The 27407-nt window shown below is 41.1% G+C and overlaps 1 protein-coding gene across 1 annotated transcript; it reads left to right on the top strand.

Moving 5' to 3' along the window:
- Positions 1-207: 207 nt before the first annotated feature.
- CTHRC1 (collagen triple helix repeat containing 1) lies at positions 208-27270 on the top strand. Its single transcript, XM_069731736.1, has 4 exons — positions 208-464; positions 14398-14619; positions 25526-25742; positions 26802-27270. Exons 1-4 carry the CDS (start codon positions 339-341, stop codon positions 26942-26944), a joined length of 708 nt encoding a protein of 235 aa, XP_069587837.1. The 5' UTR covers positions 208-338; the 3' UTR covers positions 26945-27270.
- Positions 27271-27407: the final 137 nt, after the last annotated feature.

Below are 27407 nucleotides of genomic sequence, written 5' to 3' on the forward strand. Positions count from 1 at the left end.
CTTTATGAGTAGCTTTCTTTTGAACCTTCAGGAAAGAAAAACAAAACTTTTTGGATTTATTTCTTTTGGGGGGAATCAATGCTATTTTATGACAATAAAAGGTTTGTTGGTCTTCAGAGTTTGCACGTGTTCTCTGCGGTGAGGAGTTAAAATTCAGGAGCTGAAAATTCCTCTATCCCCCCAGGGACTGGCCAGTCAGAGATGTAATAACACAGTCCTTCAGTGGAAGCAGACAGTGTGTGATTCAGCTGCAGCCCTCACTACCTCCATTCACTGCTGCACACTTCTCATCCTGTGCCTGCAAAAAGTTCCCTTTCTTCTCTCCATCTTCTCCCAAGATGTTCTCTCTTTGGGCTGCTCTTCTGGTCACATCATGTCTTCTTCTTCTTTCTGAATCTGAGCCTGACAACCAAAAGGTGAAGCAGAGAACATTGCGACAGAAAGACCTGGACATCATAGACAGAGTGAGTTAAACCTTCCCTATAGGATGTTTCTCCTTGGAGGACCTTAGATGGTCATTTAGAAGGTTCTGATAAGGTCTACAGTTCTTGGCCAGACAAAAGATAGGATGTCCTCGAGGCAGGTTTTGTCTTCATTGTGTCTGCTATAACGTGGCCTCGCATGCTTGATACACATTATGTGTGTAGTTTGTGATATGTGTGTGGGGGACGCGTCTTAAGTAGATGCAGATGTTTTTTGCTGGTTCTTTACAGTCTATGGAAGTTTTTTCACTTCTTAGTACGTCGCTATGGAAGTTTTTTCACTTCTTAGTACGTCTCTATGGAAGTTTTTTCACTTCTTAGAACGTCTCTATGGAAGGTTTTTCACTTCTTAGTACGTCTCTATGGAAGGTTTTTCACTTCTTAGAACGTCTCTGGAAGGTTTTTCACTTCTTAGAACGTCTCTGGAAGGTTTTTCACTTCTTAGTACGTCTCTATGGAAGGTTTTTCACTTCTTAGTACGTCTCTATGGAAGGTTTTTCACTTCTTAGTACGTCTCTATGGAAGTTTTTTCACTTCTTAGTACGTCTCTATGGAAGGTTTTTCACTTCTTAGAACGTCTCTGGAAGTTTTTTCACTTCTTAGTACGTCTCTATGGAAGGTTTTTTACTTCTTAGTACGTCTCTATGGAAGGTTTTTCACTTCTTAGTACGTCTCTATGGAAGGTTTTTCACTTCTTAGAACGTCTCTGGAAGGTTTTTCACTTCTTAGAACGTCTCTGGAAGTTTTTTCACTTCTTAGTACGTCTCTATGGAAGTTTTTTCACTTCTTAGTACGTCTCTATGGAAGGTTTTTCACTTCTTAGAACGTCTCTGGAAGTTTTTTCACTTCTTAGTACGTCTCTATGGAAGGTTTTTCACTTCTTAGTACGTCTCTATGGAAGGTTTTTCACTTCTTAGTACGTCTCTATGGAAGTTTTTTCACTTCTTAGTACGTCTCTATGGAAGGTTTTTCACTTCTTAGAACGTCTCTGGAAGGTTTTTCACTTCTTAGAACGTCTCTGGAAGTTTTTTCACTTCTTAGTACGTCTCTATGGAAGGTTTTTCACTTCTTAGTACGTCTCTATGGAAGGTTTTTCACTTCTTAGTACGTCTCTATGGAAGGTTTTTCACTTCTTAGTACGTCTCTATGGAAGGTTTTTCACTTCTTAGTACGTCTCTATGGAAGTTTTTTCACTTCTTAGTACGTCTCTATGGAAGTTTTTTCACTTCTTAGTACGTCTCTATGGAAGGTTTTTCACTTCTTAGAACGTCTCTGGAAGTTTTTTCACTTCTTAGTACGTCTCTATGGAAGGTTTTTCACTTCTTAGTACGTCTCTATGGAAGGTTTTTCACTTCTTAGTACGTCTCTATGGAAGTTTTTTCACTTCTTAGTACGTCTCTATGGAAGTTTTTTCACTTCTTAGTATGTCTCTATGGAAGGTTTTTCACTTCTCAGTACGTCTCTACGTTTCTATCCATCTGCTGATTTGACCCCTCCTGATAAAAGTAACATTATAGATTAGAATTTGTTTATAAAACTGAGATTGTGAATTTTTTTTTTTAAATGTAAAAATTTTCTGTATTTTTGGGAATTTTCACATATAACCCCTTTTTACACTCTCTTGGTCGTACATTTTCCTACCACATTTTCCCTGATCTTCGTTCTAGTGGATAATTGAATTCATGATGAGACTGTAATCTCCTGTGGGACATGGAATTACACAGAGATTATAATAATTTGGTGCACGTGTTTAATTCACCTAACATGATAAACCTTTACCATTTATACATTGTATGGCGGTATTGTATAGGGATTGTGTGATAGTATTTGTTCAAAATGTGTTTGCTTTGAAAGGTGATTGAGCCAGGAATTTGTCAGCAAGTTTTTGCTATGTAATCTGAGAGTAATATTATTTAGTGGCAGAGACCCTGATTCCTATGATGTGTCACTTGCTGGGCTGCTTGGTGTCATTTTGATACAATCCCTGTTTTCTCTGCTGCATATCTAGCAGTGCTGAGTGCTGATCTGTGTATTACTCCTCCCACACCACTGATTGGCAGCTTTCTGCCTATCCACAGTGTAACAAAAAAGCGGCCAATCCGTGGTGTGGGCGGGGTTACGCATAACAAAGGACCAGGAGGCACGAGACACCTAGTCTTGTAGTGATAATCTCCTGCTGATAAAACACTAATTTTATTGAAGCAGCAACACACAGCCTGGTGAGTAGCACATCCCTGGAATCAGGGTCTCAGCCTCTACATAATGCTGCTTTCAGATAGCAAAAACCTGAGGCACATTCCCTTTAAAATTCCATAAAAATTATTGGAGTGGTAGTGCACACATGCACCCACCACTCAATCCTGATGGAGAATATTAGAGTCTTTCTCGAGATTGGTGAGGGTCCCATTAGTCAGACCCCAATAATTACAAAATTAACACATGTGGATAGGAGGTATATTTAGTAGTTAGGAATAACACTTTTGGTTTCTGCACACATTTTTTTTTATAAATCATTCAAAATCAAGTTTTCTAATGAAATGATCCTTACTTGGGTGTGTGCAGACGTCTTTAAGACTCCGGCGGAATCAAGTTTTCTCAGGCAAAAAAAGCTTCAGGAAAACTCCAGCAGTTGTTTTCCTAAAGCGTCTTCATCAGCGTTTTAATCCTTTTTTAGCCCGGAGAACGAATATGTTAATTGTGTTAAGATTTAAAAACCCTGAAGCGGATCAAAGAAGTGACATAAGACGAATGTGTGCACAGTATTGTCCTGAAGAGACTTTTGCAGCCTTCTGGTTGGGCGCTGCCTTGGTTTGGAGCGTTTTCCATCAGGAGCCACTTTGCCGACGTGACATGCATTTTATTTTCCCTCACCGGGTTTTTTTTTTTCTAAGTCTGAAGACCAGCAAGTTGTTTTACAGAAGAAAAAAAATTAGAAAGGGGCTTCAAAGATTTTTTTGAGCAATTTTTTTTCAGGTGATTTTTGGAGCAGAAAAAAAGACTCCTTAAAGGGACTCTGTCACCTGAATTTGGCAGGCTCTGTTAACGGTCCGATGGGCGGTGTTTTCTGTTGTTTCAAGCACCCCTTCCTTTCCTGCTGGCTGCAATATTGTCTTGAATTTGATTAGGTTTCCTCCGTAATACACATGTGCGCAATGCAATCTCGCCTTGCGCACGCGCAGTATACTGTGCCCAACTGCGGGCAAAGCTGAATAGCATTAGTGCGCATGCGCCGGCGCACTATGTCCCGGAAGTATTTCGTTATGTTCCGGGACATAGTGCGCCGGCGCATGCACACTAATGCTTTTCGGCTTTGCTCGCAGTTGAGCAAAGCATACTGCGCATGCGCAAGGCGAGATTGCATTGCGCACATGTGTATTACGGAGGAAACCTAATCAAATTCAAGACCATATTGCGGCCAGCAGGAAAGGAAGGGGTGCTTGAAACAACAGAAAACACCACCCATCGGACCGATAACAGAGCCCGCCAAATTCTGGTGACAGGTTCCCTTTAAAAAAGCCTCCATGTGCCTATACCCTTCATCCACCATGATCACAGATGGTCCTACATATCACAGCTGTTATCCAGCAGTGCAGGAATCGGGCCACTTGTAAAGAGCTGTTCCTTTCATAGTAAGTGGGAACACTGTGCCGAAAGACTGCAAAAGGGGATTGCTGGGGGTCCTGAAGGACAGACCTCTAATGGTGATAACAAATCCTTGCACATCTTCTGTGGGTTTCTTGTTGCTTTTGGGCAATGTGTACAGACCTGGGAGCTCGTACTGAGTTTTTTTTTTTTCTTTTTTTTACATATCATCGGCATCATTTTTCATAAAAGCAATTCCAAAAAAGTTTTCTTAGAACTACTTCTTTATTAAAAAAAAAATGAAAGCGGGCCACCAACCGTGGTAAAACTGCAGTCTGTGCGGATGTGCCGAATGTAAGTCTGTGTTTGCAAGACTGTAACCAGGACTAACAAGTCTCTCAGGAATCTGCGTTAGAACTCAAAATGATTGTGTCTATTGAACATGATGTTTCGCCATATCGCCTGCAGCCACATAGTGGGGGCTTTAAAGTGGGATTAGACATTTAACATAAATATAGCATAGACTAAATATCTACTGAATGATTCATATATTCTGTCTCGAAAACTCTTAGGTCATCATGATCACAAAGCTTTGGGGGCTGCGAGTTCTGTTTCTTCATGTATCATCATCCAGATAGGTAATCACATTAGTCTCCGGCCCTAATGGGAGACAGGTCCGGTGCCACCCTTTTGACGTTGCAATGACGAGCGGGGGGCCAGTACCGGAGATGACACAGACCCCCTCCCCAGTAATCGAAACTTCAACTGTATCTGCATCCTAAATGCCGCTACAGTTGAAAGCAATAATAAAGGAGGTAGCGTCCGCTGACACTTCCTCCCTCATCATTCTTCCTCGGCATCTGACATCTCAGCAAAGCAGGTGCGATGATATCACTACATGATGCCCGCTACACTGAGATTCAGGGCGCTCGCTACAGAGACCGGAGCAATGGGGGAAAAAGACGTAGAGGTGAGTAGTTTTTTTTACAATAGTGTGACAGGATACCGTATAGATTACTATGGGGTGCATTATACTGCATAGACTATGGGATGCATTATACTATACAGAGGACTAGAGGGTGCATCATACTGTATGGACTATGGGGTGCTTTATACTATACAGAGAAGTATGGGTGCATTATACTGTATGGACTATGGTGTGCATTATACTATACAGAGGAGTATGGGTGCATTATACTGTATGGACTATGATGTGCATTATATTAAACAGTGGAGTATGGGGTGCATTATACTGTATGGACTATGATGTGCATTATATTAAACAGTGGAGCATGGGGTGCATTATACTATACAGAGGACTAGAGGGTGCATCATACTGTATGGACTGTTGTGTGCATTATACTATACAGAGGAGTATAGGATGCATTATACTGTATGGACTATGGTGTGCATTATACTATACAGAGGAGTATGTGGTGCATTATACTATACAGAAGACTATGGGGTTAATTATATATGGACTATGGTGTGCATTATACTATACAGAGGAGTATGGGGTGCAGCATACTGTATGGACTATGGTATGCATTATACTATACAAATGAGTATTGGATGCATTATACTGTATGGTCTATGGTGTGCATTATACTATACAGAGAACTATGGGGTTCATTATGCTATATGGATTATGGGGTTCATTATACTATACAGCAGACAATGGGGTACAATATACTGAATGGACTATGGAGTGCATTATGCTATACAGAGGACTATGGGATGCATTATACTATATGGAGGACTACGGGGAGTGCATTATACTGTATAGAGGACTGTGAGGTGCATTAAACTGTATGCAAGTAATTATACAGGGTGAACGTGTGTGTAGGGTCCGTCATGCTGTATGGAGGGCTGTGTTGGGGCTATTATTTAGTGTGTAGAGGTGTGGTGCCAATGTACTGTATGTAGGCACATTATACTGCATAGAGGGCTGTGTGGGGGTCACAGTGGGGGGATGATACTGTGTTGGGGTCACCATACTTTTCCACAGGAGTTGAGGAATGGGACATAGTAGTGTCATCATACTGTGCTTGTGCAGGGTACTGTGGAGGAATTCACTATCGGGTATCTTACAGTTTGTGGGGCACTTTTGTTGACATCATACTTTCTGTGCAATGAAATAGGAATCTAGGGCTCCAGTAGGAGGAAAATCAGAGTGCAAGCAGTATCACACAGTAGGTGCAGTAATAGGGACACATAAGGCAGTGGCGGCTCACTATTGGGGTATCAGCAGGATGAGGAGTTTGTGCAGATTGGGGATTGATGGAGACGTTTCCTGAAATGTGAGAAGTCATATGTGTCCTTGTAATCTCTGCAGACGAGTGCTGACTGGAGAAGTAGACATGGCGGTCTGGGCCAGATGAAAAAGACAGGAAAAGTGAATGACTGCACCAGAAAGAACGTCAGCTGTAAGTCACCATCTATAACTGTACTGTAATCTCGTATATGTTCTGATCTGCAGGACTGCTATCTACCACTATATGGTCACCACATGGCGATAATATCAGTGTTGGTCTTTGTATAGAGATCTTTTTTAGTAACAGCGCGGTCATCTACTGAAGTTCCTCTATACCCACTATTAGGGTGTGCCACCATATTTGTAATCAGGGTTACCTGATTCGGGGCCCATTCAGAAACTTCTCCCCCCCCCCTTCCCGAACCAAACCCCTAGCTACGCCTCTGGAGTCAGTTGAATCTCTTTTTTAGCCCATTTTGCCTGAGGAAAGCAAGCTGTCTAATAATTCTGCACATCTTGATAAAGGCTGTTGATCATTGAGTTCCAGAAAATCCACCCCGACCTAACAGTGATCACCAATCTAGTGGATAGATGATAACTTGTTTAGACTAGAATAGCCCTTTAATACATATCATAGCTCACAATTATTGATGAGTTGTTATAAGGATAAAACAGAAGTTCTCCACTATCAGTAGGTCAACAAAGAACATTTATGAGTAGGACATAAAGAGGGATTTGGATCAAAAGTAGGAACTTTCCCTCAAAAAGGCACTTTAATCTGAAAACAACACCCTAGACTACTGAGCAACAGTCCAGTTCTTTTTCTCCTTGGCCCAGGTAAGACGCTTCTGGTGCTGTCTATTGGCCATGAGTGACTTGACCAATGATCTCTAAAACACTTTCCTTTGTACTCTGGGCAAAAAATATATATATTTTCATCTTTTACTTTTTAAAGTTTTTTTGCCGATGCAAAATTTCAGACACCCTTGGAGATTTACGTGCTCAGATAACTTTGACCAAGGTTTCTGACCTTAATTAGCCTGTTAGGGTTATGGTATTTTCACTATCATCGTTAGGAAAGGCCAGGTGATGCAAATTTCCCAGATTTATAAAAACCCAGCCTCCTCTTAGTGCCAAATAACAGCAGCCATGGGTTCTTCTAAGCAGCTGCCTGGCACTCTGAAAATGAAAATGGTGGAGGCCCACAAAGCAGGAGAAGGCTGGAAGAAGATAGCAAAGCATTTTCAAGTTGCCCTTTCCTCAGTTCAAAATATAATTAAGAAATGTCAGTTAACAGGAACAGAGGAGGTTAAAATACAGTCAGAAAGACCAAACAAATTTCACTGAGAGCTGCTCCTAGAGAGGCAAATCAGAACCCCCGCTTGACTGCAGACTCTGGAGTTGTGGTATATTGTTCTACTGTTCGGAGACACCTGTACAAACATGACCTTTATGGAACAGTCGTCAGAAGAAAACCTCTCCTGCGTGCTCACCATAAAATTCAACATCAGAAGTCTGCAAAAGAACATCTAAACAAGCCTGATGCATTTTGAAAACAAGTCCTGTGAACTGATGAGGTTAAAATAGAACTCTTTGGCCAAAAAGGTTGAAAAAGGACACAGGATTTCAGGAAAAGAACATCTCGCCAACCATTAAGCATGGGGGTGGATCAATTATGCTTTGGGGTTGTATTTCCGCCAATGACATGAGGAACATTTTACGGGAAGAATGGATTCAATTAAATTTCAACAAATTCTTGATTTACAATGGCCCACACAGTCCCCTGATCTGAACATCATTGAAAATTTAGGACCAGACCTCAAAATAGCAATGTGTGCAAGACGACCCAGGAATCTCACGAAACTGGAAGAATTTTCCTAGGATGAATGGATGAAAATCCTTCAAGCAAGAATTGGAAGACTCTTAGCTGGCTACAAAACATGTTTACATGCTGTGATACTTGCACAAGGGGTGCTACTAGATACTCACCATGCAGGGTGCCCAAACTTTTGCACCTGCCCATTTTCCTTTTTGTAATTCTTAAAATGTAAAAGCTGAAAATATATAGAGATTTTTTTTGCCCAAAATACAAAGGAAATGTGTCCTCTTTAACTTCAGGCATTTTAGAGATCATTTCATCTTCTGCTTACTTACGGTAACTGTTTACAATAACAGTAATTGTGGCCAGGGGTGCACAAACTTTTACATGCCACTGTATATAAAGAGAAATAAGGATATAAGCACGTCTACACCCACAGTGATTAGTTCTCTAAGATATTTGGAACAACCTCGCTGCCGAGTTCCTTCAAAAACTGTGTGCAAGTCCAAGTGTTCTTAGAGGAATTGATGCTGTTTTGAATGTGTACTAGAGTTAAAGGGTTGCCCGCTTTTGGAAAATTAATTTTTTGACTGAAAACTGTTGGTTTCCCAAATAATAAGGTAATGTGCACACAATGTTTTCTCAGGCATTTTTTTCAGGCCTGTTCCAAAACCCACATGAACAAGTGCCCAGATCATATGTATTTCTTTGCAAAAACAAAGTGCTGTTTACATGCTCAGTCTTTTGCCCGTCTTTTAACCACTTCAAAATCCCAAAGATGCCAAACGGTTAAAAGAAGTGACCAGACCATTCCTCAAGCGTTTTTTTCTGCTCGGAAATTACGCTGTACTTTACAATATAAGTCAATCGTAAGCCTCAAAAGAAGCTCAGAAGATGTTGGAGCGTCTTTTTGAGCATTTTGCCATCATTTTTGCTTTGAAAATTGCAAGAGGTCTCTTCACTTCTTGGAATTGAAAAACATCTTGAAAGTACCAGGTGCTGGAAAAACGGTAAAAAAAAAATCTGCTGGCGGCCAAAGACAACAAAAAAGTGCTCAGGAAATGACCAAAAAAGACTAAAAAAGACAATTCCAGAAAAAAAATGCGGATTTGCCCACCAGAAAATAATGGTGACGTCAGAGGTCGTTTAGTCCATGATGAGCTGGGGCTTTTCCTATGCCAAAAATCGCATTCCAGATCCTGACTGGAGTGAGATTTCTGGCTTGGCATGGAGGCACTCACTCCTAATTCACTGAGAGACCTGCATGTTCTTATGAATCGGGAGCATCTAACTCCATCACGCCCCTTTATCTAGACTACGCCGGTCTCAATGAATCGGGCAGAAATGGTCCATACATTTTTCATGCAGCCGAGTAACCACTGTTTTGCAATCGACAAGGGATTGGTAAGTTATTAGGGTATGTGTTCTTGGGTTGTAAATGTTGCATATTTTTTATTATGCTTTGCAGGATGGAAAATCTCTTCTGGATTACAGTAACAGCATCGAGGATAAGATTTTTGCAAAATGTCATCCACTCACTATGGAGAAGTTTCACAGCAGACGTTGGCTGGTATTGTAGGTTTCACCAAGGGCTTAACTCTACAGTGCAAAGGATGAAAAATGTGGCAAATTCCCCAGGGTTTTTGGGGGGCAAATTTTTTGCACTGCATATTTCCCGTGCAGATTTACATGTTTAGTTATAATAGTCTATTGTAAACTGATTTTAATAAATTTGTGACCTCTTTAAAGGGACACTGTCACCTGAATTTGGAGGGAACAATCTTCAGCCATGGAGGCGGGGTTTTGGGGTTTTTGATTCACCCTTTCCTTACCCACTGGCTGCATGCTGGCTGCAATATTGGATTGAAGTTCATTCTCTGTCCTCCATAGTACACGCCTGCGCAAGACAAGATTGCCAGCATGCAGCCAGTGGGTAAGGAAAGGGTGAATCAAACACCCAAAAACCCCGCCCCTATAGCTGAAGATTGTTCCCTCCAAATTCAGGTGACAGAGTCCCTTTAAGGGCTCGATTAGATGAGTGTATAATCGGTATGTACACTGTCGGTATGAAAACTGTAAGTGTACAGACAGCACATGGACCAATGCAATAAAAGTCATAGTGGTAGTTTACATGAAGGTTTGTACATCTAACAATGGTCTTTGTGTAAAAGTCGCAGCATGCACTACTCTGATCTATGTTCTGGATAAGACGTCCATTGTAAGTCAATGTGTGAGTAAAAAAAGATCACATACAGGTTACCGTCCATATTTCATGCATGTTTCCCTAATCTGTTACAATTATTAAAGGTGTTATCCAAGACTATTTTTTTTTTGTAAAAACTAACAATCAGGTAGTTGCTAAGTATCTGCCTGTTCTATCTGGCCCCGGCTCAGAGCGGTCATTGACTGCCCCTGCCGGTGATACCAGCTGCTCTACATCAACAGATCAGTTCCTTCTTCTTCCGGGCTGCTCTATTGACACGGCGTCAGTGCCTGTGTCATGCTGATTGTCCGCCGGCTCCCTGCAGTAAGGCAGCGGGGAGCCAGCTGTCTATTAGCATGATGTTGGCAGTCACTCTCCTTCAACAGAGCAAAGCAGAAGCTAAGCCGCTGCTCCGTCAACAGGACAACAGCGGTAGCCATTGAATTGTCACCAGGAGCAGTCTGTGACTGCTTAGTGTCGGTGACAATTGGTGTCTGCAACTACCTGCCTGTTAGTTCTTAGGACTATAAACATAAGGATGAATGACCTCGGGGAGATCAAAACATCCAACACCGTGGAGACACCATCACGTGTTTCTCAACGCAAGCGATAAATAGTCAGGTCATTCACCGGGAAGGAACAACCATCCTTTATGGATGCTGCCCTTCCCGTGGTTGTTCCTTCCCGGGGAAAGACCTGGCTATTTATCGCTTGCGTTGAGAAACACGTGATGGTGTCTCCGCGGCTTTTCTACATGTTAGTTCTTAGGCCCATGGTAAAAAAAAAAAAAATAGTCTTGGATAAGCCCTTTAGGATCATAAACTGTGTTATAACTTGTAATATTTAGTAAACTGCTCACGTACAAAACAGATGCCATACAGATGTAAAAAAGGACGTAAAAAAACAGGCATACGAATGACAATTTTGATGAAAAATGCATGAATTTTGCTTATGTTCATCTGAAGCGTCCTAGGGGTGAGGCTGGAGCCGGGGATTTAGTAGGATTTGGCATGGCGTTCTGCACATACCACTCACCTACGGAGGAAGGGTTCCGATAATGGAAAAATGAGATGAAAGATTGAGGTGTGGGGTAAATCTCGGCACCTGCGCTCATATGAAGAACGCAGAGCTGCTGCCACTTCACTGCTGACACTCCTGATGTGAGCTGTAGAGGAATGTGAAGTGGTTCCATAAGTAGAATGCAAGGGTCTCACTCAACACCAAATATTCACCTTCTTTATTGGGAAAACCCAGTTGGAGCGTCAGTGCCTCCTCCTTCTCCCACCCCTCACATTCCAGGCCCGCGATTCAGCCAGTGATAACATGCCAGCCAATTCTTTTAATTAAACTGCTCCACAAAATGTCTAAATATTTATTACCTGGAGTCCTATGTGCGGCTGTCACTCAGGGAAACTGCATTGTTATGGAGAGGATAATCCCTAAAGAGGCAGTCTAACCTACCCAACAAAGAGTATGTTGACATGAACATGCTATATAATTTATCTAAGGTCTCCTCTCATTTCACGGTACATTGCCCAGCAAGGGTGTTAACATGGGTTAAGTAATTGCACTCACTACATATCTGGCCTTATTGTTGTGCTGAAGAATATGTCTTGTATGTATAGCTTTCAAAGGGCCAGTCCACGAATACCTTTACATGGCCGGTCTGTTATTCTGTTTCTGAGAAATCAGTGTTTTAATTGATATGCAAATTAGGCTTAAGAACTATTTGTAAATCTGACGCCTCTGTCACTCCAGCTCTACTCTCCACCCAGTGATGCCGCCTCCTATTTGAGTAACAGCTTCTCCGTCCATTAAATTCCTGCCACCTATTTCAGAAATCGGCATCTGACACTATGGTAATAACAATGCCCACTTTTACCATCTACCTATGCCCCTGGACCCCATGGTGAGAGCAGATATTGAGAGGAGCCGCTTGAGAGCAGTCAACCCATGGACTACCCCACCTCAGGCTGTTGTAGTCGGCCCAGGGAGGGGAGAAAAATAAAAACATTGATAGTCACCTCCCAGCCCAGAGCCGCTCTTCTGTAGTCATGAGTTGTGAGAGGCGTAACTACAATAGGACTATGGATTGCAATCGCACCCGGGCCCTGGAACCTAGGGGACCCAAAAGTCCTTTTTGGCCTTTTATATGAAAATACCACTACTATTAAAGACTTGCAATAATTGTGGGCCCCATTGGAACTCTTACATCGGTGCCCATGAAATTCAAGTTGTGCCATTGGCTCACGCTTTATCCAAGCACCGTGCAAGAAATCGGCACTTGGAGGTTAGATTCATTTCACCTTCCTGAGCCCATAAATGAGGTTCTACCCTTATAATAAAATTTGAAAAATAAATATAGGAGAGCGTCTTTAGGCATCGGCGACTTCCAGCGATTCATAGGCTCAGATTTTTTTTTTGCAGATTGCTTGTGATCTGACAGATCCTTTATAGTTTCACCTCAAATTACCGCATATTTTCTAATTGGTTATAGGCAAAAAAAAAAAGGATTTGGCAGAGAAGTCGAGCAGGACTGCAGACGTTCAGACCAGACATACTTATACGGCTGCACAATGCACACAGCCAATGCCACGTCTGGCTCCGGGACTGTATAGCAGGACTCATATATCCTGGCTCAGGGGATCAGAAGTGATTTTTGGCCAGGAGAGAGACTTCTGCTCTTGTGCTGTCTTCTGGCAGATTTACTGCTCTTTTCATTATTTCTTATTTCACAGCTAATTGACTCACATTTTCCAGCTCAGAAACTGAAATCTACAAACTTTCATGGTAAAAAAAATCAACAATTTGCATCAGTGTTAACTTCGAGGGGAGATACGGACATAATGACTTCTGTGTTTGGGGTTCGTATTTATGTTGGAAATGCATTTGCAGCTCTGAAAAGATGAAGAATCCTAAAGGCAAATTGTGTGAACTGTGTGAAAAATCGTGTGAATGTCTGGCTAAGATTAATTTCTGTCTCAAAGAGCAAATTTGTCTCCATAAGTTGTATATTAACCGTCCCTAAGTCTTATGTGTGCATCATTTATGCTGCTCCAATGCATCTAAAAGTGAAAAAAATTAGGTCACTTTACAAAAAAAGTTTTGATTAAAAGCCTCCTACATGTTTGTGTACACAGCTCCTATGCACAGCATTCTATTTCCATGGAAACAGACTTTCAACTGATCCTCTGCAGTCTGATCCTGCAGTCTCCCTTCCACCTACTTCTTAAAAAGGACCCGTCACCCGGTCAGAAGTGTCCAGTTTTTGCTCATATTTTGTTCTCGTTGCTCCCTTCACTATTCCGTTACAGTATATTTCTTTCTTTTCTAAAAATCCGCTATTCGGTTTTAGAGATATCGGAATTTTTACTTTATTTATTTGGCAAAGTTCTTTGGGGGCGTGTCTCTAGGCTGCTTTGCATAATTAAGCTATGACCAAGGTGACCAACGCCCCCTTGGAAAAAAACATAAAAAGTAGCACTTAAGCAAAAAGACCATATTTCTGGAATTGTATGGAAGATTTAATAAAAAAAAAATAAAATAAATCTCAAAATACTTAGGAAATCTGCAGGAATGAAATAGAAGTAAAAACCGGCCACCTTTGACCCGGAGACAAGTCTTCTATAAAGTTGTCATTGGTACCGGGGAAATGATGGACGTCATCGTGAACAAAAGAGGATCAGACCAGAAGATACATAACTTTGCCTGGGAGCTATGGGCACAAAACAGTAGGAGATTTTTAATCAAGACTCGTGACGATATTTAGCAGTTTATTTTATTGTTTCATTGTTGGAGCAATGAGAAATATTCCTTCATTGTTTCTAAATGTTCCACTTTATATAACTTTCCATTTATAGCACAGATAGCCCCGATACAGTGACAATCTTATGTATATGCGGTAGGTACAGCGCAACCACCCACCATCATATGTCTGGTGTTTGATACTTTGCTTTCACCAGATATAAGGAACATCCTTGGACTGCGGCCTAGTAGCCTCCCCAACAATAGTATATCATACTGTTGGGCTAATCTTTTATTTTTTATTCTTTTGCAGTATAATGGTTTCTGTATGCAAGGCAGCATGGGTCCTCCTGGCCGAGACGGGACACCAGGGGTGAATGGCATCCCAGGGACACCAGGAATTCCAGGACGTGATGGGACTAAGGGAGAGAAGGGAGAATGCACGAGAGAGAGTATAGAAGAGGCCTGGACCCCAAACTTCAAGCAATGTGCCTGGAGTGCCCTGAATTACGGAATCGATCTGGGGAAAATCGCGGTATGTGGTAATTCATGTTGTAACACTATGTAATGCATAATACAAACAGTGACATCACAGTACAGGGATTATAAACAGTGATGTCACAATACAAAGATAATATACCCAGTGATGTCACAGTACCAGGATAATACACACAGTGATGTCACAGTACAGGGATAATATACACAGTGATGTCACAGTACAGGGATAATACACACAGTGATGTCACAGTACAGGGATAATATACACAGTGATGTCACAGTACAGGGATAATATACACAGTGATGTCACAGTACAGGGATAATATACACAGTGATGTCACAGTACAGGGATAATATACACAGTGATGTCACAGTACAGGGATAATATACACAGTGATGTCACAGTACAGGGATAATATACACAGTGATGTCACAGTACAGGGATAATACACACAGTGATGTCACAGTACAGGGATAATACACACAGTGATGTCACAGTACAGGGATAGTATACACACAGTGATGTCACAGTACAGGGATAATACACACAGTGATGTCACAGTACAGGGATAATACACACAGTGATGTCACAGTACAGGGATAATACACACAGTGATGCCACAGTACAGGGATAATACACACAGTGATGTCACAGTACAGGGATAATACACACAGTGATGTCACAGTACAGGGATAATACACACAGTGATGTCACAGTACAGGGATAATACACACAGTGATGTCACAGTACAGGGATAATACACACAGTGATGCCACAGTACAGGGATAATACACACAGTGATGTCACAGTACAGGGATAATACACACAGTGATGCCACAGTACAGGGATAATACACACAGTGATGTCACAGTACAGGGATAATAAACACACTGATGTCACAGTACAGGAATAATATACACAGTGATGTCACAGTACAGGGATAATATACACAGTGATGTCACAGTACAGGTATAATACACACAGTGATGTCACAGTACAGGGATAATATACACAGTGATGTCACAGTACAGGGATAATATACACAGTGATGTCACAGTACAGGGATAATATACACAGTGATGTCACAGTACAGGGATAATATACACAGTGATGTCACAGTACAGGGATAATACACACAGTGATATCACAGTACAGGGATAATACACACAGTGATGTCACAGTACAGGGATAATATACACAGTGATGTCACAGTACAGGGATAATATACACAGTGATGTCACAGTACAGGGATAATACACACAGTGATGTCACAGTGCAGGGATAATATACACAGTGATGTCACAGTACAGGGATAATATACACAGTGATGTCACAGTACAGGGATAATACACACAGTGATGCCACAGTACAGGGATAATACACACAGTGATGTCACAGTACAGGGATAATACACACAGTGATGTCACAGTACAGGGATAATACACACAGTGATGTCACAGTACAGGGATAATACACACAGTGATGCCACAGTACAGGGATAATACACACAGTGATGCCACAGTACAGGGATAATACACACAGTGATGTCACAGTACAGGGATAATAAACACACTGATGTCACAGTACAGGAATAATATACACAGTGATGTCACAGTACAGGGATAATATACACAGTGATGTCACAGTACAGGTATAATACACACAGTGATGTCACAGTACAGGGATAATATACACAGTGATGTCACAGTACAGGGATAATATACACAGTGATGTCACAGTACAGGGATAATATACACAGTGATGTCACAGTACAGGGATAATATACACAGTGATGTCACAGTACAGGGATAATACACACAGTGATGTCACAGTACAGGGATAATACACACAGTGATGTCACAGTACAGGGATAATATACACAGTGATGTCACAGTACAGGGATAATATACACAGTGATGTCACAGTACAGGGATAATACACACAGTGATGTCACAGTGCAGGGATAATATACACAGTGATGTCACAGTACAGGGATAATATACACAGTGATGTCACAGTACAGGGATAATACACACAGTGATGTCACAGTACAGAGATAATAAATATAGTGATGTCACAGTACAGGGATAATAAACACAGTGATGTCACAGTACAGAGATAATAAATATAGTGATGTCACAGTACAGGGATAATACACACAGTGATGTCACAGTACAGAGATAATAAACACAGTGATGTCACAGTACAGGGATAATAAACAATGATATCACAGTACAGGGATAATAAACACAATGATGTCACAGTACAGGGATAATACACACAGTGATGTCACAGTACAGGGATAATACACACAGTGATGTCACAGTACAGAGATAATACACACAGTGATGTCACAGTGCAGGGATAATATAAACAGTAATGTCACAGCACAGGGATAATAAACACAGTGATGTCACAGTACAGGGATAATACACACAGTTATGTCACAGTACAGAGATAATAAACACAGTGATGTCACAGTACAGGGATAATACACACAGTGATGTCACAGTACAGAGATAATACACACAGTGATGTCACAGTACAGGGATAATACACACAGTGATGTCACAGTGCAGGGATAATATAAACAGTAATGTCACAGCACAGGGATAATAAACACAGTGATGTCACAGTACAGGGATAATACACACAGTGATGTCACAGTACAGAGATAATACACACAGTGATGTCACAGTACAGGGATAATAAACACAGTGATGTCACAGTACAGAGATAAACACAGTGATGTCACAGTACAGGGATAATACACACAGTGATGTCACAGTAGAGAGATAATAAACACAGTGATGTCACAGTACAGGGATAATAAACACAGTGATGTCACAGTACAGGGATAATACACACAGTGATGTCACAGTACATGGATAATAAACAGTGATGTCACAGTACAGGGATAATATACACAGTGATGTCACAGTACAGGGATAATAAACACAGTGATGTCACAGTACAGGGATAATACACACAGTGATGTCACAGTACAGAGATAATGCACACAGTGATGTCACAGTACATGGATAATAAACAGTGATGTCACAGTACAGGGATAATATACACAGTGATGTCACAGTACAGGGATAAGACACACAGTAATGTCACAGTACAGAGATAATAAACACAGTGATGTCACAGTACAGGGATAATACACACAGTGATGTCACAATACAGGGATAATATACACAGTAATGTCACAGTACAGGGATAATACACACAGTGATGTCACAGTACAGAGATAATAAACACAGTGATGTCACAGTACAGGGATAATACACACAGTGATGTCACAGTACAGAGATAATAAACACAGTGATGTCACAGTACAGAGATAATAAACACAGTGATGTCACAGTACAGGGATATTATACACAGTGATGTCACAGTGCAGGGATAATATACACAGTGATGTCACAGTGCAGGGATAATACACACAGTGATGTCACAGTACAGGGATATTATACACAGTGATGTCACAGTACAGGGATAATATACACAGTGATGTCACAGTGCAGGGATAATACACACAGTGAGGTCACAGTACAGGGATAATACACACAGTGATGTCACAATACAGGGATAATACACACAGTGATGTCACAGTACAGGGATAATACACACAGTGATGTCACAGTACAGGGATAATATACACAGTGATGTCACAGTACAGGGATAATATACACAGTGATGTCACAGTGCAGGGATAATACACACAGTGATGTCACAGTACAGGGATATTACACACAGTGATGTCACAGTACAGGGATAATATACACAGTGATGTCACAGTACAGGGATAATACACACAGTGATGTCACAGTACAGGGATAATACACACAGTGATGTCACAGTACAGAGATAATACACACAGTGATGTCACAGTACAGGGATAATACACACAGTGATGTCACAGTACAGGGATAATACACACAGTGATGTCACAGTACAGAGATAATACACACAGTGATGTCACAGTACAGGGATAATACACACAGTGATGTCACAGTACAGGGATAATAAACACAGTGATGTCACAGTACAGAGATAAACACAGTGATGTCACAGTACAGGGATAATACACACAGTGATGTCACAGTAGAGAGATAATAAACACAGTGATGTCACAGTACAGGGATAATAAACACAGTGATGTCACAGTACAGGGATAATACACACAGTGATGTCACAGTACATGGATAATAAACAGTGATGTCACAGTACAGGGATAATATACACAGTGATGTCACAGTACAGGGATAATAAACACAGTGATGTCACAGTACAGGGATAATACACACAGTGATGTCACAGTACAGAGATAATGCACACAGTGATGTCACAGGACATGGATAATAAACAGTGATGTCACAGTACAGGGATAATATACACAGTGATGTCACAGTACAGGGATAATAAACACAGTGATGTCACAGTACAGAGATAAACACAGTGATTTCACAGTACAGGGATAATACACACAGTGATGTCACAGTACAGAGATAATGCACACAGTGATGTCACAGTACATGGATAATAAACAGTGATGTCACAGTACAGGGATAATATACACAGTGATGTCACAGTACAGAGATAATACACACAGTGATGTCACAGTACAGGGATATTATACACAGTAATGTCACACTACAGGGATAATACACACAGTGATGTCACAGTACAGGGATAATATACACAGTGATTTCACAGTGCAGGGATAATACACACAGTGAGGTCACGGTACAGGGATAAGACACACAGTGATGTCACAGCACAGGGATAATATACACAGTGATGTCACAGTACAGGGATGATATACACAGTGATGTCACAGTACAGGGATAATATACACAGTGATGTCACAGTACAGGGATGATATACACAGTGATGTCACAGTACAGGGATAATACACACAGTGATGTCACAGTACAGGGATAATACACACAGTGATGTCACAGTACAGGGATAATACACACAGTGATGTCACAGTACAGGGATAATATACACAGTGATGTCACAGTCCAGGGATAATACACACAGTGATGTCATAGTACAGGGATAATATACACAGTGAGGTCACAGTACAGGGATAATACACACAGTGATGTCATAGTACAGGGATAATATACACAGTGATGTCACAGTACAGGGATAATATACACAGTGATGTCACAGTGCAGGGATAATATACACAGTGATGTCACAGTACAGGGATAATATACACAGTGATGTCACAGTACAGGGATAATACACACAGTGATGTCACAGTACAGGGATAATATACACACTGATGTCACAGTACAGGGATAATACACACAGTGATGTCACAGTACAGGGATAATATACACAGTGATTTCACAGTGCAGGGATAAGACACACAGTGATGTCACAGTACAGGGATAATATACACAGTGATGTCACAGTACAGTGATAATACACACAGTGAGGTCACAGTACAGGGATAATATACACAGTAATGTCACAGTACAGAGATAATAAACACAGTGATGTCACAGTACAGGGATAATACACACAGTGATGTCACAATACAGGGATAATATACACAGTAATGTCACCGCAGGGGTCAGTATTGGGACCTGTTCTCTTCAACATATTCATTAATGATCTGGTAGAAGGTTTACACAGTAAAATATCGATATTTGCAGATGATACAAAACTATGTAAAGCAGTTAATACAAGAGAAGATAGTATTCTGCTACAGATGGATCTGGATAAGTTGGAAACTTGGGCTGAAAGGTGGCAGATGAGGTTTAACAATGATAAATGTAAGGTTATACACATGGGAAGAGGGAATCAATATCACCATTACACACTGAACGGGAAACCACTGGGTAAATCTGACAGGGAGAAGGACTTGGGGATCCTAGTTAATGATAAACTTACCTGGAGCAGCCAGTGCCAGGCAGCAGCTGCCAAGGCAAACAGGATCATGGGGTGCATTAAAAGAGGTCTGGATACACATGATGAGAGCATTATACTGCCTCTGTACAAATCCCTAGTTAGACCGCACATGGAGTACTGTGTCCAGTTTTGGGCACCGGTGCTCAGGAAGGATATAATGGAACTAGAGAGAGTACAAAGGAGGGCAACAAAATTAATAAAGGGGATGGGAGAACTACAATACCCAGATAGATTAGCGAAATTAGGATTATTTAGTCTAGAAAAAAGACGACTGAGGGGCGATCTAATAACCATGTATAAGTATATAAGGGGACAATACAAATATCTCGCTGAGGATCTGTTTATACCAAGGAAGGTGACGGGCACAAGGGGGCATTCTTTGCGTCTGGAGGAGAGAAGGTTTTTCCACCAACATAGAAGAGGATTCTTTACTGTTAGGGCAGTGAGAATCTGGAATTGCTTGCCTGAGGAGGTGGTGATGGCGAACTCAGTCGAGGGGTTCAAGAGAGGCCTGGATGTCTTCCTGGAGCAGAACAATATTGTATCATACGATTATTAGGTTCTGTAGAAGGACGTAGATCTGGGGATTTATTATGATGGAATATAGGCTGAACTGGATGGACAAATGTCTTTTTTCGGCCTTACTAACTATGTTACTATGTTACTATGTTACTATGTCACAGTACAGGGATAATACACACAGTGATGTCACAGTACAGAGATAATAAACACAGTGATGTCACAGTACAGGGATAATACACACAGTGATGTCACAGTACAGAGATAATAAACACAGTGATGTCACAGTACAGAGATAATAAAGACAGTGATGTCACAGTACAGGGATATTATACACAGTGATGTCACAGTACAGGGATAATATACACAGTGATGTCACAGTGCAGGGATAATACACACAGTGATGTCACAGTACAGGGATATTATACACAGTGATGTCACAGTACAGGGATAATATACACAGTGATGTCACAGTGCAGGGATAATACACACAGTGAGGTCACAGTACAGGGATAATACACACAGTGATGTCACAATACAGGGATAATACACACAGTGATGTCACAGTACAGGGATAATACACACAGTGATGTCACAGTACAGGGATAATATACACAGTGATGTCACAGTACAGGGATAATATACACAGTGATGTCACAGTGCAGGGATAATACACACAGTGATGTCACAGTACAGGGATATTACACACAGTGATGTCACAGTACAGGGATAATATACACAGTGATGTCACAGTACAGGGATAATACACAGTGATGGAATAAGCCTCTTCTATGATCTTCCTGCAACAGTTTATCTACTGGTAGAATAAAAGAATAGGGTGATTGAATTCCAACTCCCCGATTCTTAGGTCGTCGGGATCTGCCACACACATTAGATAGTTGCCCAATCCTGTCAAAATCATTCGGTTTGATGAACTTTCATGAACAACGTATGGAGGCCTTTTCAGTACAAGGACAATGCACACTGTGATGTCACAGTAGATAAATTACAGTATATAGTGATGTCAAAGTTCAGGAATAACAAAATACAGGGATTTTGCAATACAAAGAAAATAAAACCAGTGATGTTCAGTACAAGAATAATATATATAGGAATGTACTAGTAATACCTGTGTAATACACACCGTGATGTTACAATACAGAGACTAACTACTCAGTGATGCTACAGCACTTGAATTATACAGCGAGTGATGTCATAGTACAGGAATAATGGACATAAAAGGCTAGCCATGTACACTGTAACTGCAGAGAATAGGTAAAAAACCCTTTAATGATGGCATCCCATAATGTCATGTTACCAGAGTGATGAAGCATTAGAGGCCAGTACCGGCTTCTTTCCAGAACTGATGCAAACAGCCAATGTCTAATTGAGATGCCGTAATACTGTGGGACAGCCCTGCTAATACGTATACCTCGGGAATAAAATAATTGTCATTTGTCGTCCTTCCTCTGTCTATCCTACACTACATGTGGTAATTATTGTTCGTGAGTCACAATGAGACTGCAAATTTCATAGTTGCCAAAGGCTAAATCATCAACTTCATGTTCACATTATGGCAGTCACATATCATCATATGGTTGCCGGCTAAGCTTTTTTTGGATGGAGATTCCAAGTATAAAATATTTTTTTTGTACCTTGGAATAATCTACAATGTGTAAGCCTCAACCAAGGAGGGAAAACATCCAAAGCAAAGACTAACAGAAGTTTCTGTCACCTGAGGGGCTTAGTTACCGAAATAGGCCTGGTTGGACTTGTGGCTTCCACGTGCTTCGTGCCAAAGGAAGGGGCCATCAACAGGCTACTGGGTTTGTAAAGGCTCAGAACACCTTTGAATTATTTTTTTTAATTGTTCATTAATACTCTAAATGCAAAATTCCAGCCAATTTCTAAGTAGTCCTTATTAACAATTTCCTACCATTTTGCTGCTGTATAGCCTGTGTAAACCCTTTTTATAGCTGTCTGTTCTGCTTCTTCTGACATAACTCTGAGAAAACACCACTGCTTGCTGGTGTGACTGGTTCCCTCTGTTCTCCTTGTTTATTCTCACAGTGTTAGATATAAAAGCAAGGAAGGGGAAAAGGATTTACACGGCAGAGAATGGTGTACATTTTCGGGAAGGGCTGATCACACAGTTTATTCGTAGGAAGGAGAACATAGGGGTGGTGGGGGGGTGAATCACATAGGCTGTGTACAGAGAGAGGAGAGAAGTCATGACTGACAAAGCGGAGATCACGCGCTCCTCAGCATCAGCAAAATGAAGAAGACATCTCTCCTGGGCCGTAGAAGGAGAAATTAGTACAGGACTGAAGCCGTGCTAATACATGAAAGCTATTGAAGACAGCGGCATTATGCACAAACAGATATCACATCAAGCACATCTACATGAGAAAGTCTGATGCCAGGAGCAGGTTGTAAACGCCATATCAGGGGGTCTGAAAATGAACAAATGGAGACTGCATAGTGACACCTTTTTATTCTTTTCTTTTTAAGGTAACCACTAACATGTAAAAAAAAAAACATATTTTTTTAATGAAAAAGGTTACTATAGGGCAGTGTTCCCCAATTCCGGTCCACAAGAGCCACCAACAGGTCATGTTTTCAGGATTTCCTTAGTATTGCATAGTTGATAATTGCATCACCTGGACAGTGAAGCATTCAATCACCTGTGCAATACTAAGGAAATCCTCAAAACATGACCTGTTGGTGGCTCTTGAGGACCGGAGTTGGGGAACACTGCTATAGGGCATGGGAAATGAACTAACTCTTGGCTGAAAACATCTGGTTGAAAGAAGTCTAGTGATACCTTTGTTTTAAGCCATGAATTAGCATTAGCAAAGTCACGCTAGTTCTAACTTCTGCCGCTAGGCCAATAGGGTGCAAATGGACAACCCGGATAACTCATAATCAGGGTACTATAGCCTATTTAATGGGGTAACAGAAATATTACATGTGGTATACTTTAGCCAGGCTCAGACTGGCCCACCGGAGAGCAGGAGAATTCTCAGGTGGGCCCCTGTGAAGGAGTGCTGATAAGCGGTGCTAATACACTTCATTTAATATTTAGAGAAATAAATCGTCTAATCATCCACAGTGGGTCCTTAGACTCTATGTTACTGATGAGCCCTTGCCAGCTTAGTCCGACACTGACTACGGCAGATTTAAGAAAAAGAAAAATGTAAAAAATTGAATACTCAGGAAAGGAACAGGAATAAATACTATGGCCAGGCTCGGACTGGCCCACCGGAGAGCAGGAGAATTCTCAGGTGGGCCCCTGTGAAGGAGTGCTGATAAGCAGTGCTAATACACTTCATTTAATATATAGAGAAAAGAACCATCTAATCATCCACAGTGGGTCCTTTGGTCATATGTTAGTGATGGGCCCTTGCCAGCTCAGTCTGACACTGACTACGGGAGATTTAAGAAAAATTTAAAAAAATTGAATACTCAGGAGAGAAGCAGGAATAAATACTATACTCTGACTGGCACACCGGAGAGCAGGAGAATTCTCAGGTGGGCCCCTGTGAAGGAGTGCTGATAAGCAGTGCTAATACACTTCATTTAATACATAGAGAAAACAACCATCTAATCATCCACAGTGGGTCCTTTGGTCATATCTTACTGGTGCACCCTTGCCAGCCCAGTCCGACACTGACTATGGCAGATTTAAAGAAAAAAAAAAAGAATTGAATACACAGGAGAGAAGCGGGAATAAAATAAGAGCAAAAAACTGCCCACTCTTGACCTTGTGACAGGTTCCCTTTATGTTGTGCACGCTGGAAATGATAGTTGAAAGTTCTAAATTCTGCAGAGACGCAGCGCTGTAATTAGACTGATTATTACAGATATTATATTGTTTTTTACTCCTTCCTACAGTAATTGCTTCACTAGCGCAAATATTACAGCTACTCGGTCCCATAAAGGGTATCATGCTGCCCCCTACTGGTACAATTAGCAAATGTCAGACAAAGGAACTAACTGGAATATGAGGATTTTTTTCTTTTAAAATAATTCCATTCACAATGATGCAGGTCGTCTCTCCTCATACGCCTGTTGTATAATAATATTTGCATTTCCCCTAAAATATCAGTTTTGAAGCCTCATTACTTATTGTGTCATTCTTCTTTTATGCCTCCTAGAAATTGATGAATAAACAACTGGGTGTTACCATTCCAAATTGCCAAAGGGTGTGTCCTTACTCTGTCAACATTGATTGGACCATGTCAGACTTTATAGGGACACCCCCTAGCTGGTAACACCCATACATTTTTAGAAGAATAACAGAGGAAGGGCACAGCAGTTTTAATAAGAAAAGCACCAGAGATGTTTTATTTTTTGCGGACGTCACGGACATGTCAGGAGATCTGACGTCCCCTTTAAATCAGACTATTTTTGGACTATCGTAATTTTTGGACTATAATGTTTGAGACTAATGGAGTTTACATTTTTCCTGTTTTCTGCGTCCTAGGAATGTACGTTCACCAAGATGCGCTCTCACAGTGCCTTGAGGGTCGTGTTCAGTGGCTCTTTGCGTCTCAAGTGTAAGACCGCCTGCTGCCAGCGCTGGTACTTCACCTTTAATGGAGCGGAGTGTGCCGGTCCCCTGCCCATCGAGGCCATTATCTATCTGGATCAAGGCAGCGCAGAGTTCAACTCTACAATAAACATTCACCGCACATCCACAGGTACGAAGAGATGAGTCCTGGAGGAAGAGATCTCATTAATACAGCGCCATCCATTCAGGTGTGGCTGTGAATGGTATTGCAGCACTGTACATGAAAAAGGGGCAGCGGCGAGTGCCGATTCTGCACGTCTTGTGGGTCCCTTGGATAAGACCCCATCAATTATTAGGCAAACCACATGAGTTAATTTATTGATCTTGGACATCAATAGGAAATGTCTGATATTGCATCGTATCCCAAATAACTTAAAAGGAATCCCTGACCAGGTTTTGCCATGTAATCTAAGAGCAGCATGATATAGGGACAGAGAGCTGGATTCCAGGGATGTGTCACTTATTAGGCTGTTTGCTGTAGTTTCAATACAGTGTTTGATCAGCAGGAGATTATCACTACAGGACTAGGTGTCCTGTGCCAGTCAGTCCAGCTAATCTGTGTAGCCCCGCCCCCACCACTGACTGGCAGCTTGCTGACAGTGTACACAGAAACAAGCCAATCAGTGTTGTGGGCGGGGTTATACACAGCTCAGCATTTAGAGCTCTGCTAGATCTGCAACAGAGAAAACTGTGATTCTATCAAAACTGCATCAAGCAGCCCAGTAAGTGGTTCATTGCTGGAATCAGTGTTTCAGCCCCTTCCAGATTACATAGCAAAAATCTGCTGACATATTCCCTTTAAAGGCTATGGACACTTTTGGGGTCATTTTTTTAACTTAAATGCATGCAATTTGAATAAAAAATATTTTCTGCAATTGGATTTTATAAAAAAATAAAAACAATAATTTAAGGTTGTTTCCCTGCTCACCATTGGCCACAGAATGAGTTAATGGGTTATCTCATCCTATTAAATGGTTAAAATTGCAAAACGCTTGTAAGAAATGTGCTTCTTATGAAAAATCCTCTTCGTTCTCGAGAACGGAGGGAGGTTTGGTTTTATAATTTGTGGCTCGTTTTGTAGGTTATTAAAAAAAAAAATACTTTCACTTCCTTTGGAAAACACAAACCTTGCTGAATTTTTTCTTATTTTTGCCTTCATTTTTTTAATCCTTTGTCTTTTTCTTTCCAGTGGAAGGACTGTGTGAGGGGATCGGCGCAGGCCTGATAGACGTCGCCGTCTGGGTAGGCACCTGTTCAGACTACCCCAGAGGAGACGCCTCGACGGGATGGAACTCTGTGTCACGGATCATTATAGAGGAACTGCCCAAATAAAAACGTTTAAAAAACCCACACATTTTTCCTGTTAGAATATTGAAAATGCAATTATTAGGAATTCTTACCTCTAGAGACGCCCATTGGGGAGGGGTTTTCGACGTACTGTATGAATATGGTGCTCCTTACTAATATTATTATTCCTACACCTAATAAACCCGCGTCTGAGCTGCCTTCTGGGAAATTGCAGGACAATTTTACGTTTTCAGCTCTTACTCGTTAGAATCTCAGTGTGGGATCCTTGTATCTTGTAATCATTGATGGTTGGATTTTTTACTTTCTTACAAGTTTTGTTTTTAATAAAAGAAAATAGAAAATAAAACTACCGTAAGTAAAAATAAGATCATTCTATCATATACATATTGGGGTGTTACACTACATGCATAGCCTATTGGTTTTATTGAGAGCTGTCTACGGGAGTCTTCACACATGCATGTTTTTTTAACCCCTTAGTGACAGCCAA

The sequence above is a fragment of the Ranitomeya imitator genome, chromosome 6, assembly GCF_032444005.1.
Source record: "Ranitomeya imitator isolate aRanImi1 chromosome 6, aRanImi1.pri, whole genome shotgun sequence".
NCBI lineage: Eukaryota > Metazoa > Chordata > Amphibia > Anura > Dendrobatidae > Ranitomeya > Ranitomeya imitator.

Coding starts and splice junctions, on each gene's coding strand:
- CTHRC1 (XM_069731736.1), top strand. CDS start 339: ATGTTCTCTCTTTGGGCTGCTCTTCTGGTCACATCATGTCTTCTTCTT. Junction 465..14,397: donor ACCTGGACATCATAGACAGA/GTGAGTTAAACC, acceptor ATTCTTTTGCAG/TATAATGGTTTCTGTATGCA. Junction 25,743..26,801: donor CATTCACCGCACATCCACAG/GTACGAAGAGAT, acceptor TTTTCTTTCCAG/TGGAAGGACTGTGTGAGGGG.